The 13,952-nt window shown below is 53.0% G+C and overlaps 1 protein-coding gene across 1 annotated transcript in view; it reads left to right on the forward strand.

Annotated features, from left to right (window-relative positions):
- TBC1D9B (TBC1 domain family member 9B) overlaps window positions 1-11,437 on the forward strand; it is a 46,528-nt gene extending 35,091 nt beyond the window's left edge. The window contains exons 13-21 of the mRNA XM_047082856.1: window positions 1,248-1,377; window positions 1,507-1,605; window positions 2,383-2,451; window positions 3,352-3,592; window positions 3,966-4,031; window positions 5,580-5,651; window positions 7,552-7,614; window positions 8,186-8,292; window positions 9,364-11,437. Coding sequence (XP_046938812.1) covers window positions 1,248-1,377; window positions 1,507-1,605; window positions 2,383-2,451; window positions 3,352-3,592; window positions 3,966-4,031; window positions 5,580-5,651; window positions 7,552-7,614; window positions 8,186-8,292; window positions 9,364-10,050 — 1,534 coding nt within the window. The 3' untranslated portion in view covers window positions 10,051-11,437. The remainder of the gene's footprint in view (window positions 1-1,247; window positions 1,378-1,506; window positions 1,606-2,382; window positions 2,452-3,351; window positions 3,593-3,965; window positions 4,032-5,579; window positions 5,652-7,551; window positions 7,615-8,185; window positions 8,293-9,363) is intronic.
- The last annotated feature ends 2,515 nt before the right edge of the window (window positions 11,438-13,952 follow it).

Genomic DNA, 13,952 nt, shown 5'->3' on the forward strand with positions numbered 1-13,952 from the left:
GTGACCGAGCCGGACTCCCTCCTCCTGCGGGGTTGCTGGCCGGCACCCCCACGGGTGGCAGAACCTGACCCCTCAGCAGCCCTGGGCATGCCTCACTCAGCATTCAGTGATGTGCCTACCAAGCACACTCCAAGTGGCAGGGGACAGCCTCTTTTCTGATGGGAGACAGAATGGCACTGGGCAGTGATAGCTCTGGGAGCAGATAAAATGGGTGGTGGACCAGAGCACACTGGGCTGGAGGACCTGGGGGGCAAAAGGCAGCTGGAACAGCATGGCCTCCAGCCTCTAGCAAAGGCTGAGCGTCTGCTCTTCTCTCAAAGCAGTCCTGATGGCACCTTCCCCAGCTCAGCAACCTCACTCCCCATCACCTTCACCTAGATGGAGGGTCCCATGCTGGGCTTGTTCTAACCACTGTCACCTAAGGCCCAGAGTCATCCTGGCCACCACCTCCTCCCGCAGTCCCTGCAGCCCATCCTCGTAGACTCTCTGTGATCCAGCCCCTCTTCTCCACCCGTACCGTCTCCGTGCACACGCACAGTACCCCTGCCCTGGGCCCTGGGCCCTGGGCCTGCTTCATTACTGTTTTCCCTGCTCCAGCCCCACCCACCAGCACCCACAGGGCTCTCCTCAGAGTCTGACCTTGTGGCTCCCCATGCCACTATAGTAGTTGTCCTCTGGACAAAGGAGCTGAGTCCCCCAGCCTGGCCCTCAAGCCCCTTAAACCCAGAAACCCCCCCCCCCCAGCCCTGGCCTCACACCGGCCCGGGCCCACATGCTGGCCATGTGTCTGTGTCCATCCTGGAACACTCCTGGCCACCCAGGCCTGCCAAGGACGCCGCCACCTGCCCACTGAGCCAGCCCAGGAAGATGTCATCCCTCCATCTGGGACAAATGGAGTGTGTGCTAGGATCTGGGCTTAAAAGGGGCCCCCATGCAGGGGACCCCCAGAGGACAGCCTGGCTTCCCAGAATTAGTGCTCAGGCCCCACGAGAGGCGAGAGGCGAGGCCTCTCTGCCGCCTCCAGGGGGATCCTGGGTTTGCCAGGACATCCTCTGAGGCATGGCTCTCCCCTCCCCTGCTGCAGAGTCATTGGCTCATCTCTTGCCCTCCTGGAGGCTACCCCCTCCTCAGCACACTTGTTTATTAATTGGGAGTCTAGGCAAAATAGGTCCCTCCACATCATTTAGTAGGTAAGACATCCCTGTTGCCTGTGGGTGGTCCAACCTTCTGTTCTTTAATCCTTACAGATACCTGGATAATGTGGTTAATAAGCAGAGTGTTTCTCCTCCTATCCCACACCTCCACGCCCTGCTGACTAGTGGAGATGACCCTCCCACAGAGGTGGACATCTTCGACCTCCTGAAGGTGTCATATGAGGTCAGCACCCTCCAGGGCTGTCTGGCCAGCCTGCCGCACCCGGGCATGTGGGTGTGGGCGGCCGTGGCTGGTGGCAGTTCTCTGCTCTGTGGTTCTGCCTCATCTCACCGAATCACCTTTGGCCGGTAGAAATTCAGCAGCCTGAGGGCCGACGACATTGAACAGATGCGGTTTAAGCAGAGGCTGAAAGTGATCCAGTCCCTGGAGGATACGGCCAAGAGGAGCGTGGTACGGATCGACTGGGCTCCAGTGGCCACAGGTTGCTGGCAGGGGTGGGGGCAGTGATCTAGGTGGGCTGCTCCTGCCCTGCTATCTCCTCACCTGCCCACAGGGCCAGGTGCAGAGCCCCCTAGTGCTGCCCTGTATGAGTCTGGATTCCAGGAGTGAAGGTGCAGATCTGGGGAGGTGGGAGAGGACTGGTCACTGTTCTGTGGTCACGGTGTTCTGCTCCCAGGTTGATCACTGCAAAGCTCTGACACCTCAGAGCCTAAAGGCCAAGTGTCATCCTACTGTGGGCTGAGCCCTCCAGCCTGGGCTTGCACCTGCCCCTGGGTAGCAACACTCAGCCGCCCTCCACCCACCCAGCCCCCTGTGCCTCCCCTACAAGCCTTTGTCCTCCCCAGCTCTGGCGAGAGAATTTACTGGCAGGTTCTAGGACGCCTGCCAAAAAGCCAGGGCCAGAGTCCTTCCAGAGATTCAGATAGCAGTCACTAAATGACTGCCCCTCACCCTGTGTACCTGACTGGGCATCAGGACAGACAGGCCTCCCTCCCCCCACCATGCTCAGCACGGAGCTTAGAAAGCGTAGACTGAATAACAGGATAGGTGACCAGGGATACTCGTGTGGTCCACACCTTCTTTCCTGAATGGGCTGCCATTGTGTGCTTGGCCAGCTGGCAACATTAAGAGGGTGGTCTGTGTCTTAACCTTCATCCACATGGGAAGTCTGTCAAAGAGCTAGAATTTGAGAATCCATCAGTACATCCTGTTTCTCTTTCCTTCTAGGTCCGAGCTATACCTGGGGACATTGGTTTCTCAATTGAAGAGCTGGAGGACCTTTACATGGTGTTTAAGGTGACAGCCTAGAGCAAGGGCAGAACCAGTACCCCATCCCAGTCCCCTAAATGTGTCCTCAGTGCAGCAACCTCCTGCCAGAAGAGACATCAATTTAAAAATGTCCTCAGATGCAGTTACCACAAACCTCACATGGTAGAATTTAATTCTCCATGGAGTTTAGGCAGGACGCTTTCTTAAAGTGGCAGAAAGCCCACTCTAGTCAGCTTACACAAGAGGGAAAGCATTGGCTCATGTTACTGGAAAGTCTGGGAAATTCACAGCTTCAGGCATGGCTGGATCCAGGTGCTTAAACATGCAGGCAGGTTTAAGAATGGCAGGACTGTCCTCAGAAGCTCCAGGGTCATCCTGTTCTCTCAAGGGAAAAAGCTTTTTCTTTCCAAGTAGTTTTAGCAAAAAGTCCAGAGTGAATCGTTGGACTCAAGTTAGGTGCTGTGGCTATAGGAGGGTTATTACTATTGAGCCAAAACTAACTAGGCCATGTGCCTGTCCCACGCCCTGAGGATGGGACAGGAGGCGGTCTCCAAAAAGATTTCAGGTGCTGTTACCAGAAGGGGAAAAGTTGTGATGAGCAGGCAGAAACAACACAGTCCACACTTCTTGTTATTGGTTCCCATCTGCCTCTGGTTTACCAGCCAGGGTGGCCACTGTGATGAGCCTTCCAGTCAGAATGGCCCAGTCAATGCTACCTCTCACCCGCTATGTCTCAGTTCCTGCATGTGTGAACAAGAGGCTGGTGGTACCAATGTGGGAGGTTCCCTGCCATGTCTGGCCTAGTGCTCCCCACCCCAGTGCCCTTCAAACTCAGAAGAGGAGGGTGGACTTGCTGGCCAGCCTGGCGGTCCTAACCGCCCAGGCTCTGGGAGGCCAGGCCATCTCACCAGGCTGTGCCCTCCACAGGCCAAGCACCTGGCAAGTCAGTACTGGGGGAGCAGCCGCCCCACGGCTGTGCGTCGGGACCCCAGCCTGCCGTACCTGGAACAGTACCGTATCGATGCAGGCCAGTTCCGGGAACTCTTCGCCAGCCTGACACCCTGGGCCTGCGGCTCCCACACGCCTGTACTGGCGGGGCGCATGTTCCGGCTCCTGGATGAAAACAAGGACTCTCTGATCAACTTCAAGGAGTTTGTGACAGGAATGAGTGAGTAGCTCCAGGGCCCTTCCTCAAGAAGCCTCCAAATGCCAGCCCAGCCAGTCTTCCCATTGCAGCAAGATCCTTGATATAGAAAGGGCAGTTTTCCCATGGGGAACACGTAGGGGTCTAGTGGGGTCTTCTCCTCCACCCCTCCCTCAGGCCAGGGCTGCACAGGGTGGGTCCACAGAGCCTGAGAAGGGGAAAGGCCAGGGACAGTGGGAGACCTGGGGCTTGCTCCAGGGACCTCTCCAGGAGGGAGTCAGGGTATGAGGAGGGACACACCAGAACCCACTGGAAGGGGAGGTGCTCCAGTTTGGACTGGCCGTGGGGCTTTGGTGCCCTGTAGCCAGCATGCCTCCTCACTGGCCTTCCTCTGCAGGCGGGATGTACCATGGGGACCTGACCGAGAAGCTCAAGGCACTCTACAAGCTGCACCTGCCCCCAGGTGAGAGTCACCAGTGAGGGCCTCTCATGCATACAGGGTTGGGGCTGCAGTGTCCCAGGGCACAGGCCTCTGTGCAGTGCTGGGCCTAGGGGGCCTAGGCATCATAGAGGTTCCACATCCTGACAGAGTGGGAGGAGGAGGCCGGAGCACTGGGGTAGGGCCAAAACCTGAGAGGGACTGTCTCAGAGGACTCAGACCATGGGCAAGGACACAGGGAAGCTCCTGTCTGTCCCCTGAGGGTCAGCCTGGGGGCACTGCCAAGGCCCTCAGAATGGCCTGGGTAGCCCTGCTGTGCAGCCACGAGCAGGAGCTGCTCTCCGTTGGCTCCCGGGCCTGAGCCTGCCGGAGATGCTGACAGGCTGGGATGGGATGAAGGGTGCCCAGCAGCCAGTCCTAAGCCAGGCCGGATCCCACAGTCTCTGGGTTCCCACTGTGCAGGTAGAGCTCACCCAGCTCAGCAAAGGTAGCCACATGGAGAGTTCTCCAAGATGGGGAAATTGAGACTTGGGCAAGTGAGAATTCTAGCCCTGGGCCCTCTACCCTGGGGTAGAGCTACCTTGGGCCCCTGCTGTTGTTCATTACCCGCCCTGGGGAGTCTGCGGCTGCCTCCGAGTAGGCCGAATGGTTTTTAGAACACTGTGCTGTGCTCACCCTAGAGGCTGTCACTTAATTGGCCCAGAATGCGGGTTTAAATCTCTCCCCCCTCAACCAGCGGGGGCGGGGGTGTTCTGAGCAGCCAGAGCTGGAAGGCCCTGCTCTTGACACAGGTATTCTCACCTGTGGCTGGTTTTCCCTGTAATTCAAAGAACAGTGGCCTCAGGGATGCCTCCGGGAAGGTTGATAGCAGCCAGCTCTGCCTCTACTGAGGGAAAGGCCTGGGCTGGGCAGACCCCACGGGGCCGGGATCCTACAGGTAGCACATGGGGCCACCTTCGCCAACTCCTGAGCCACCTCTGCCTGCCCTGCTGCGTCCAGAGTTCCTGTGGACCTCGGTCCACACCCTGCCACCTCCCCCAAGTGCCACCTTTTCGACCCCCCATCATCACATCCCTGTCCATACAGTGGGGAGGATGAGACTCCTCCCCCAAGAACCATGTGAATCGGAAACCCAGGGGACTGCTTACTCACAAAGTAGTGGATGCTGACGTGGATGCTGACGTGGAACGATGCTGACATGGAACGAAGCCTGAGGTGCATCAGAGGGAAGAGCAAGTCGCTCATGCGTGGCTGGTCCCTGCACTTGTGTCTGAAGGATCCTCAGCACCGCACGATCAGGGCAGGAAGAGGGTTGGCCTTTCTCCAGACTCCCAGCTGCATTGCTGGGGTTTTTAGATGGGATACGTGTGACATTTTCAAACACAACATACAAGTCAAGAAAGGAACAACAACCGTGATCAGTGGTCGCCATTAGCACTACGACCACACCCCACATCATGGGCACCTGGTGCCCTGCGGGGAGCCAGGCCTCCTTCCAGGACTTGAGAGGTTTGCTTTGGTGAGTGCCATTGTTTTTCTCCTGCCCTCACTTGCCTCTCTCTTTGAGTGCAGCCCTGAGCCCAGAGGAGGCAGAGTCAGCCCTGGAAGCGACCCATTACTTCACAGAGGACAGCTCCTCAGAAGGTGAGAGCTGCTGGCCCCGTGCTGTGGCCTTGGGCCTCGTAGCTGTGCAGCCTTGCTGTGGGGCCCACACAGGCGGCCTGCAGCCCTCAGTGGGCTCGGGGAGCGCCCTGTGTTGGGCAGGTCCCCGGGGGTGTTCTCACTCCTGTTTCTCTTGTCTCTGCCTTCCTGGACCTTGGCCTATTCCTCCCTCTCTCCTCCACCTCTCCTCCACTGTCCCTTCCAGCATCTCCTCTGGCCTCAGATCTGGACATTTTCCTGCCCTGGGAGGCTCAAGGTCAGTTCCTGGGGGGGTCAGGGGCACCTGCTTTGTGCTAGGCTTTGTCTTCCTAACACTCTGCTGCAAGGTCAGGAGGCCTGGATACGTTTGGTCCCGCTGAGGAGGACCCAGAACAAAGCTGCTGCTTACTGGGGGAGTTGAGGGGCAGTCTCTATGCTTGTCGAGGGGAGTAGTAAACGATGACACACAGCACAGTGGGCAGTGCACAGACACCAGGGCATCAGCTCCACAGCCACGTGCAGAAAGTATTCATTCCATCATCACATTCATAGGAAAAAGTATAGATGCCATCATCACAACAGTGTGAAATGGATCAGCAGAGGTAGAGGAGGGTGGTGGACGCTTTCCCTGGAAAACGTTCTCTTGCTCTACACAACTTTTTCATTAAGGAGACATACATTTGTTGAGTGCCTTTTTGAAGTCATTCCTGTTGCTACAGTTAGAGCCCATTCTGGAGCATCAGATCCAGGGTGAAGGGGGCATTCTGGGCTTGGGATTTGGCAGTGAGGCTGGTGGTACATAACGGATTCACAAAACCGACCAAAACCCCATCCTATAAGTTCCCATGGGAGACAGTCCACACCTAAGAGAAATTAAAAACAGTGGGTATCAAGATGCCCAAGGCAGTCCTGCTGGCGGTGTCAAAAGACTTAATTTGAACTTGAAATGAAGCTTGAGAACCTGGATTTCAAATACACAGACTAAATAAGCAGATGTGTCTTCTGTTAGAATCTGAAAAATCAGGGGCACTTTAGGCTTTTCCCAGGTGCTTCCAGTTAAGGCCAGGGACTGAGGGTTCAGAGCCCTGTCCTCAGACCGCACATAGCCCCAGGCAGTGGGTCTCCATTCCGCAGTGAGAAGCCTGAGCCCAGAGAGGTGCACCCTTCCCCCCCACCACACAGCACTGGGATGCTGCCGCCCACCAGTAGGTCCCCGGTGGCCGTGCTGCCCTCAGGTCTGGGAGACTCCCCACATTCATGGTCCCCATAGGAAGCACAGTGCAGGCTGACTCCAGCAAATGTGTCACTTTAAGAAATACAGCGCAAGGGGCACCTGTGTGGCTCAGTCAGTTGAGCATCCGACTTCAGCTCAGGTCATGATCTTGCGGTTCGTGAGTTCGAGCCTTGCATCATTGGGCTGGCTGCTGTCAGCCTGTAAGGGCAGAGCCCACTTTGGATCCTCTGTCCCACACTCTCCGCTCCTCCCCCACTTGCACTGTATCAAAAATAAATAAATATTAGAAAGAAAGAGAAAAAAAGAAAAAGAAAAGAAGGAAAAAGAAAGAAAGAAATACAGCGCCAGGTACAGAACTCATGTCCATAAAATTCCTCATCAGCCAGTGTGGCAGTTGGTCATGGGTTGAACTGATAATCAGGACTGCCCTCCGTTCGACCTTTTTCAACAGTAACTACAGAAATTAATTCTCAGGCTTTAACTCCGTAACGTGCATCATCGTTCACTTAAACACTTTGTGCATAGACCTGTATTCCTTTCTTAGAGAGGGAGGGTTTGGAGGTGCTTTGGTTCTGCAGGAGAACAGACCAGACTACTCACAGGCCGCCGTGGTCCACAGTCATAACTGCAAAACATTCTCTGCGTACTTTTTCTTTTCTGGTTATCCAGAAGCACTACGGCAGGAAGAGCAAGAGGGAGGTGGAAATGAGGACATCCGAGACAAAAAAGGAGGTATGTGCTAGCCAGTCTTCGCCAGTACTGGTGCAGATCCCAGGGTCAGTGGGATCTGGGGGGCCCTCCCTGCAGGAGAGGCCCCCACCCAGGGAAACGGCAAACTCATGCCCGGCACCGCAGCCCTTCCTGTGGAAAGGTGAATACTTGGCCCATTAGGTGCCAGGGGAGGCTATTCTCGTCAGCCCCAGGCCTGTCTTGTAGCTGTGAATACCCCTCCCCCTCCCCTGCTGTCACCACCTTCCTCTGGGGTGCCTGCTTTCTACCAGGATCCCTCTAGATGCCCAGCATCTCTCCCCCTTCTGCTTCCACGGGCTTCTGTCCCCATCTCAGGGAAGACAGGTGGAGGCCCTCTTCAGCTCAGGCCAAACCTAATGTAGCAGAATAACTTAGGGGAGACACTTGGGTGTTCTGGAGTGTTCTTCCTATCCCTACCTCCCCAAATACCAGGGGGGTTGGTAAAAGGGCCCAGATAACCCTATGCAAGATGACACCAAAACCCACCCACTACCTGCTACCAGCCCCCAGCTGTTTCTCGAATTTGACAGATTTATTTTCTTCCAACTCGCAGAAGAGAAGGGGATCAGTCCTCCAGACTATCGCCACTACCTTCGCATGTGGGCCAAAGAGAAGGAGGTTCAGAAGGAGACGATTAAGGATCTTCCCAAGATGAACCAGGTAGGCCCATTCAGAGCCCACAACAGACATTTCCAGGGCTGCCTCCCCACACACACCTGGCAGCTCCCCACCCTCCCTCCCAGCACTCTCTGTAGGGTGGAAATTCTCCTGCCAACGTCCAGCACCTGCTAGTCAGACAGCAGTCAGGGACAATTCCAGAAGGATAAGAGGCCAGTTGTTTCAGGGCCTTGCCCTGGGTGGTGTTTCCTGGTGATGATTTGCTCACATTTGATCAGTATCCGTGTACCAGAAAAGCAGTAAGGAAGGTTAGCCTCTGACACGCAGAGACTCACACAATCCCAACTACGAGACAGCCTCATGGCACCCCTGCTTCTCCCAGGCCCCTCACAGCTGCCATGCACACGCAGGCCTGCTCCACCCATGGCCCACTGTTCCTCTGCTGGTCTCTGGGTCGGGAACCCGGCATCTTGCCAAGGGTCTCGCTGCCAGGGCCGCAGACATCTAACAAAAGGCAGCCTGACCACAGCCCTGCTCTTCCCAGAGGCATACCCTGCAATCTGGGCACTCTCTCACCCGCAGCCTGAAGAATAGGGTGCCCCGTAGAGATAGTAGAGGCACTATCCTGTTCTCAGGCAGGAGGCCTGAGTGTGTGGTGTGAGCCACCTGGAATCAGACCTCCCCACCCCCTCAACTGACCCAGGCTGTACTTGCCTTGTCCCCACCCTCTACTTTGATCAAAGATATAAAAAACTCAAAGTGACTCAGAACACACTGAAGAAGTCCCTGTAGCCACTGGGTTTGGAGTCACAATAAAAGTCAACCTGTCTCTGCTAGCAGAGTAGATGTAGGGACAGAGAAAGACTCCCAGTCCCTCTCTGAGCTGAAAGAAAGGCAGCTAGAAAAGAAAGCTATTCGAAGGCTGTGTGATACTGGTCAAGTCACTTTCCCTCTCTGAGTCTCAATGTCCCAGTCTGTGAAATGGGCGTGACAAGGCACAGGTATGGAGACACCTAACAAGACAGCACAGCATGGGCAGTCTGGCTAACCTGAGGCCAGCCCAGCCCATCCTTTACCATCTCCCTGACCTTTTTCTCTGTCTCCCCTGAAAAGGAACAGTTCATTGAGCTGTGCAAGACGCTTTATAACATGTTCAGTGAGGACCCCATGGAGCAGGACTTGTACCATGCCATTGCCACGGTGGCGAGCCTCCTACTCCGCATCGGCGAGGTGGGGAAGAAGTTTTCTGTGCAGCCGGGCAGGAAGCCCCAGGACGGTGCACCCGAGGAGGATGAGCTGCCCACCCCAGACCCTCCGCAGGACCTGGCCCCAGAGCTTCAGCCTCCAGCTGCGGGCGACCCCCAGGCCAAAGCCGGGGGAGACACCCACCTTGGGAAAGCTCCCCAGGAGAGCCAAGTGGTGGGCGAAGGGGGCGGCGGCGAGGGGAGGGGCTCCCCCCCCCAGCTTCTGTCTGACGACGAAACCAAAGACGACATGTCCATGTCCTCCTACTCGGTGGTCAGCACAGGCTCCCTGCAGTGTGAGGACCTGGCCGACGACACGGTGCTGGTAGGCGGGGAGGCCCGAAGCCCCCCAGCCATTGCCCGCTGTGGGGGCACCGTGGACACCGACTGGTGCATTTCCTTCGAGCAGATCTTAGCCTCCATCCTGACGGAGTCCGTTCTGGTGAACTTCTTTGAGAAGAGGGTGGACATTGGACTCAAGATCAAGGACCAAAAGAAGGTGGAGAGACAGTTCAGCACCTCCAGTGACCTCGAACAGTCTGGACTTTCAGGCTGACGGGGACCTGGCTTGTCTCTCCTCCCCTCCTCCTCCTCCCTCCTGTTCTCTTTTCTCCTTAAGGACACACCCCTCCTGTTCTCCCCAGATGCAGTGAGTTGTAATCAAGGGGAAAACAAGGCTGAACAGCCACAGTTGGGCCCAGACAGAGGCTCCCAGCCCCTTCTTCCTGCCTGCCTGATGGGACCCGCCTTGGTCCCCATGTAGTGTCAGAGGCTGTCCGTCCTGGCCTGCTCACCCAGAGCCTCTGTGCCCCATGCTGTGGCCAGGCCACACCATGCCCTCCACCCCTGGGGAGGGTGGGGGTTCCCAAAGCTGTGTATTCGGTGGGGGGAGGGGGGGCTTTCCTGCCATTTGGCACCAGGCAGGAGGTTACATGTCTATTGGGCATCAAAGTGGTGGGAACTTCAAGGTACTCTCTAGGAGCTCCTGAGCCCAAGCCCCTGCTGAGGGACCCAGACAGAAAGTGTCTACCACACCAGGGCGAGTGCTGCACCAGCGTCACTCCGAATGCTCTTTCAGCACGTCAGCCTCACCATTAACCTTAAAAGCACATCCCTCAGGTCCTGATATATTTCCTTGTATTCATTTCAGTTGGCTGGAAATCACACTGTGCTCAATGCCTTAATAAATCCCTGAAAGAACTCAATACCATACTGTGTACAGAGCCTTCATGTAGCCTCAGCTACTGCTTGGGCTCCTGGCTTCTTCTCAGGCAGGTGAGGGGCCAGGCCGTGTTCCAGAGGCTCTGGGCACTTAGACCCCCACAGGGATGGGGTTCAAGGCTCCCAGGGAGATTGGGGACACAGAAGGTGTCTGACCTGGGCCAACCGGGTAAGCCCTGAGCTTCGTAGGTATAAGCAGCCTGAGTCCTGTGGGTGTAGGTGTGTGCACAGGCCTGGGCTGCAGCAAGCACTTGGGTTCAGGAAGCTGTTGTGGGGCCACAGGTGACAGGCTGAGCCATGAGCATCTCCTAGCTTTGCAGCAAGAGCTGATCATCAGTGTCTAGGGTCTGCCCTCCCCTACACGGAACAGCTCTTTGTGGTTGTTTTGGTTTTTTTGTAATAGTTTTATTGAGGCATAATTTGCATACCATAAAATTCACTTGTTTTCAAGTTCTAGTTCGATGATTTTTAGTAAATTTACAGAGTTGTGAACTATCATCACAATGCAATTTTAGAATATTTCCATCAGCCCAAAAAGACCCCTCCTACCCATGTGCAGCCAATCCCTGTTCCCACCCCCAGCTCCAAGCAACCACTAATCTACTTCCTATCTATAGCTTTTATGGCTGGTATTTTAAATAACAGTCTCTGTGATTTTACCTTGTTCACAGCTGCCGGGTCACACATCTCAATAAATGCAGCAAAACATCAAGGAAAATGAATAATTGTTTGCTTTCTTAACAAGAAAATGTCATTAATCAGTGTCATTTCCTTTTTTTTGTTTTTTAATATTTTTTAACGTTTATTTATTTTTGAGGCAGAGAGAGACAAAGCATGAACGGGGGAGGGGCAGAGAGAGAGGGAGACACAGAATCTGAAACAGGCTCCAGGCTCTGAGCTGTCAGCCCAGAGCCCGATGCGGGGCTTGAACTCACGGACTGCGAGATCGTGACCTGAGCCGAAGTCGGACGCTTAACCGACTGAGCCATCCAGGCACCCCATCCTTTCTACTATTTACACAAACAGGCCACATTGCCATAAAGAAATTTCAAAGGGCTCATACCAGAAAGACCGTGTTCTTGGCCATAATGAAATTAGGTAAAGATATACATAAAAATCCCACAAGGTTGGCAGTTTAAAGTATTAAATTGATTGTAATCAATTAGATTGAAATGAAATGAAATTTGGGTAAATGTTTTATATCATGTAGAAGTCTAAATGTGAGAATATACCAAAGAAATTAAACAGAAGACTATAAAACAAGAATCTAGCCTTTCCTATGATAAAAGAATATACAAAAATGTACAATAGTACTTTCGTCTATTATTCAACCTGTGATGATATTCAAAATATTTAACAACCAGAACAGTTAACACAAAATATATGAATACAAGTAAAGCTTTAAAAATATTTTTATCCTGTAAGTAAACACAATTGTGTAGTTTTTAAGGGCTTACCAAGTGATGTTGTACCAATCCAAGTCATTTTTTTAATTCGCAAGAAAATGAATTTTTTTAATGTTTATTTTTGAGAGAGTATGCAGGGGGAGGGGCAAAAAGCAAGGAGAGAATCCCAAACAGATAGCTTAAAGCCCTACACAGAGCTCCATCTCAAAAACCATGAGATCATGACCTGAACCAAAACAAGAGTCAGACACTTAACTGAGCCACCCAAGGCGCCCCAAAATATATATGAGTTTTAAAGATTACCTATTTATTACGGGAGGAAAACATACAGAAAAGTAGAAAAACAATTTTCCTAGTTTTAAGATTATTCAGTATTTTTGTGTGTTTGTTTTTCAATGTTTATTTATTTTGAGACTGAGAGTGTTAGTGGAAGAGGGGCAGAGAGAGAGAGAATCCCAAGCAGTCAGCTTGAAGCCCACGCAGGGCTCCACCTCACCAACCGTGAAATCACAACCTGAGCCAAAATCAAGAGTCACACTCAACTGACTGAGCCACCCAGGCGCCCTGTGTTTTTTTCTCTTTTTCAAAGTTGAACCCGTACCATATATGAAATTTTTATTCTTTTTATTGAACATGAAACATTCTTTTCAGATACCTTCCGTTCTCAGCCACAATAACTGAAACGTGGGAATAAACAAAGACCACTCAAATGAGAACAGGAACTATTTATCTACAGTTTGTTGTAGAAAAGGAGTCAGCCGTCATCACTTGGCAGAGACTCAAAGGTAGAGGAGTGGGAAAACAAAGAAAGGCTTCAGGTGTGCTCTGATTAGAGGCTGTGGGCAGAGAAGGGGAAGCTGGCTAACTAGAAAGAGTCTTTTGTGTTGCTGTGAGGAGCATAATTGTCCTCAGGTTGGTCCAGAGATGAAAGGCAAAATGCAAAATATAGGGAAATTGGCAGTCATTGACCAAGTCCTGTCTGCTCTAGAGGTTGTAGATTTTAGAGGTTGGGGGGGGGGGGGTTTGCTATAGAGGTGTTAATATGTGGTCTGGTCACAGTCCTTTTGTAAATTCAGCCTCTCAAACATAGTATTTGTAAGCAAATTTGGTTTTTTTCTAACATATGCTATTGTGCAAAAGTTGGATAATTTAAACAATTTCTTAAACAATTTTAAATCATATATAACCTTAAGCCCCCACCCCTGGAAATAAATAATACCTGGTTTTACCTAACTGAAGTTATGTACTCTTGTAACTTCTTTGCTTCCCATCGATACACACTGGCCAACATTTCATGTCAAACTCAGATTTTCTGTAATGGACCTGCATGATGGTCCTTGCTGAGTTACCGTAAGCAACCATTCTTTAGCACATTTCCACTTTTTTCTGTTATACGAGAGTGAACACTAATGCATAAATAATAAATCTGGGTCAGTTATTTTCTTAGTGTAGAGGTAACTGCCAGATCGTTTTCCGTAAGTTTTTTTTATTTTACTCTTCTACCAGAATCCTGTTTTTCTCACTACATCCTTGTCAAGATTGGGTGTTATAATTTTAATAAGATGTTATCGACATGTGGAACGTCTTGACGGGCTGGCGTTAGGGTCCCAGCGCGGTTGGGACAGAAGGGGTGCGTCACTCGGCCCTTCTCCTCCACCTTCCAAAGCGGATCACAGCGGGGCTTTCTTGGGAGCTGCAGGAGGGTCTGGTTTCGTTTATAGCTGCCTCTCCTCTCTCCCTCTCCCGTAAGCGTGGGGCTGGTGAGCTGCGTGTTTTCGCGGTCCTCGGGGCTCAGGCTCAAAGGTTACCTGGCTGCCTCTGCCCAGAAGAC

The sequence above is a fragment of the Lynx rufus genome, unplaced genomic scaffold (genome assembly GCF_022079265.1).
Source record: "Lynx rufus isolate CCGP_SWC_20201006 ecotype Redwood Valley unplaced genomic scaffold, mLynRuf1.p SCAF_1, whole genome shotgun sequence".
In the NCBI taxonomy this organism is placed as follows: Eukaryota; Metazoa; Chordata; class Mammalia; order Carnivora; family Felidae; genus Lynx; species Lynx rufus.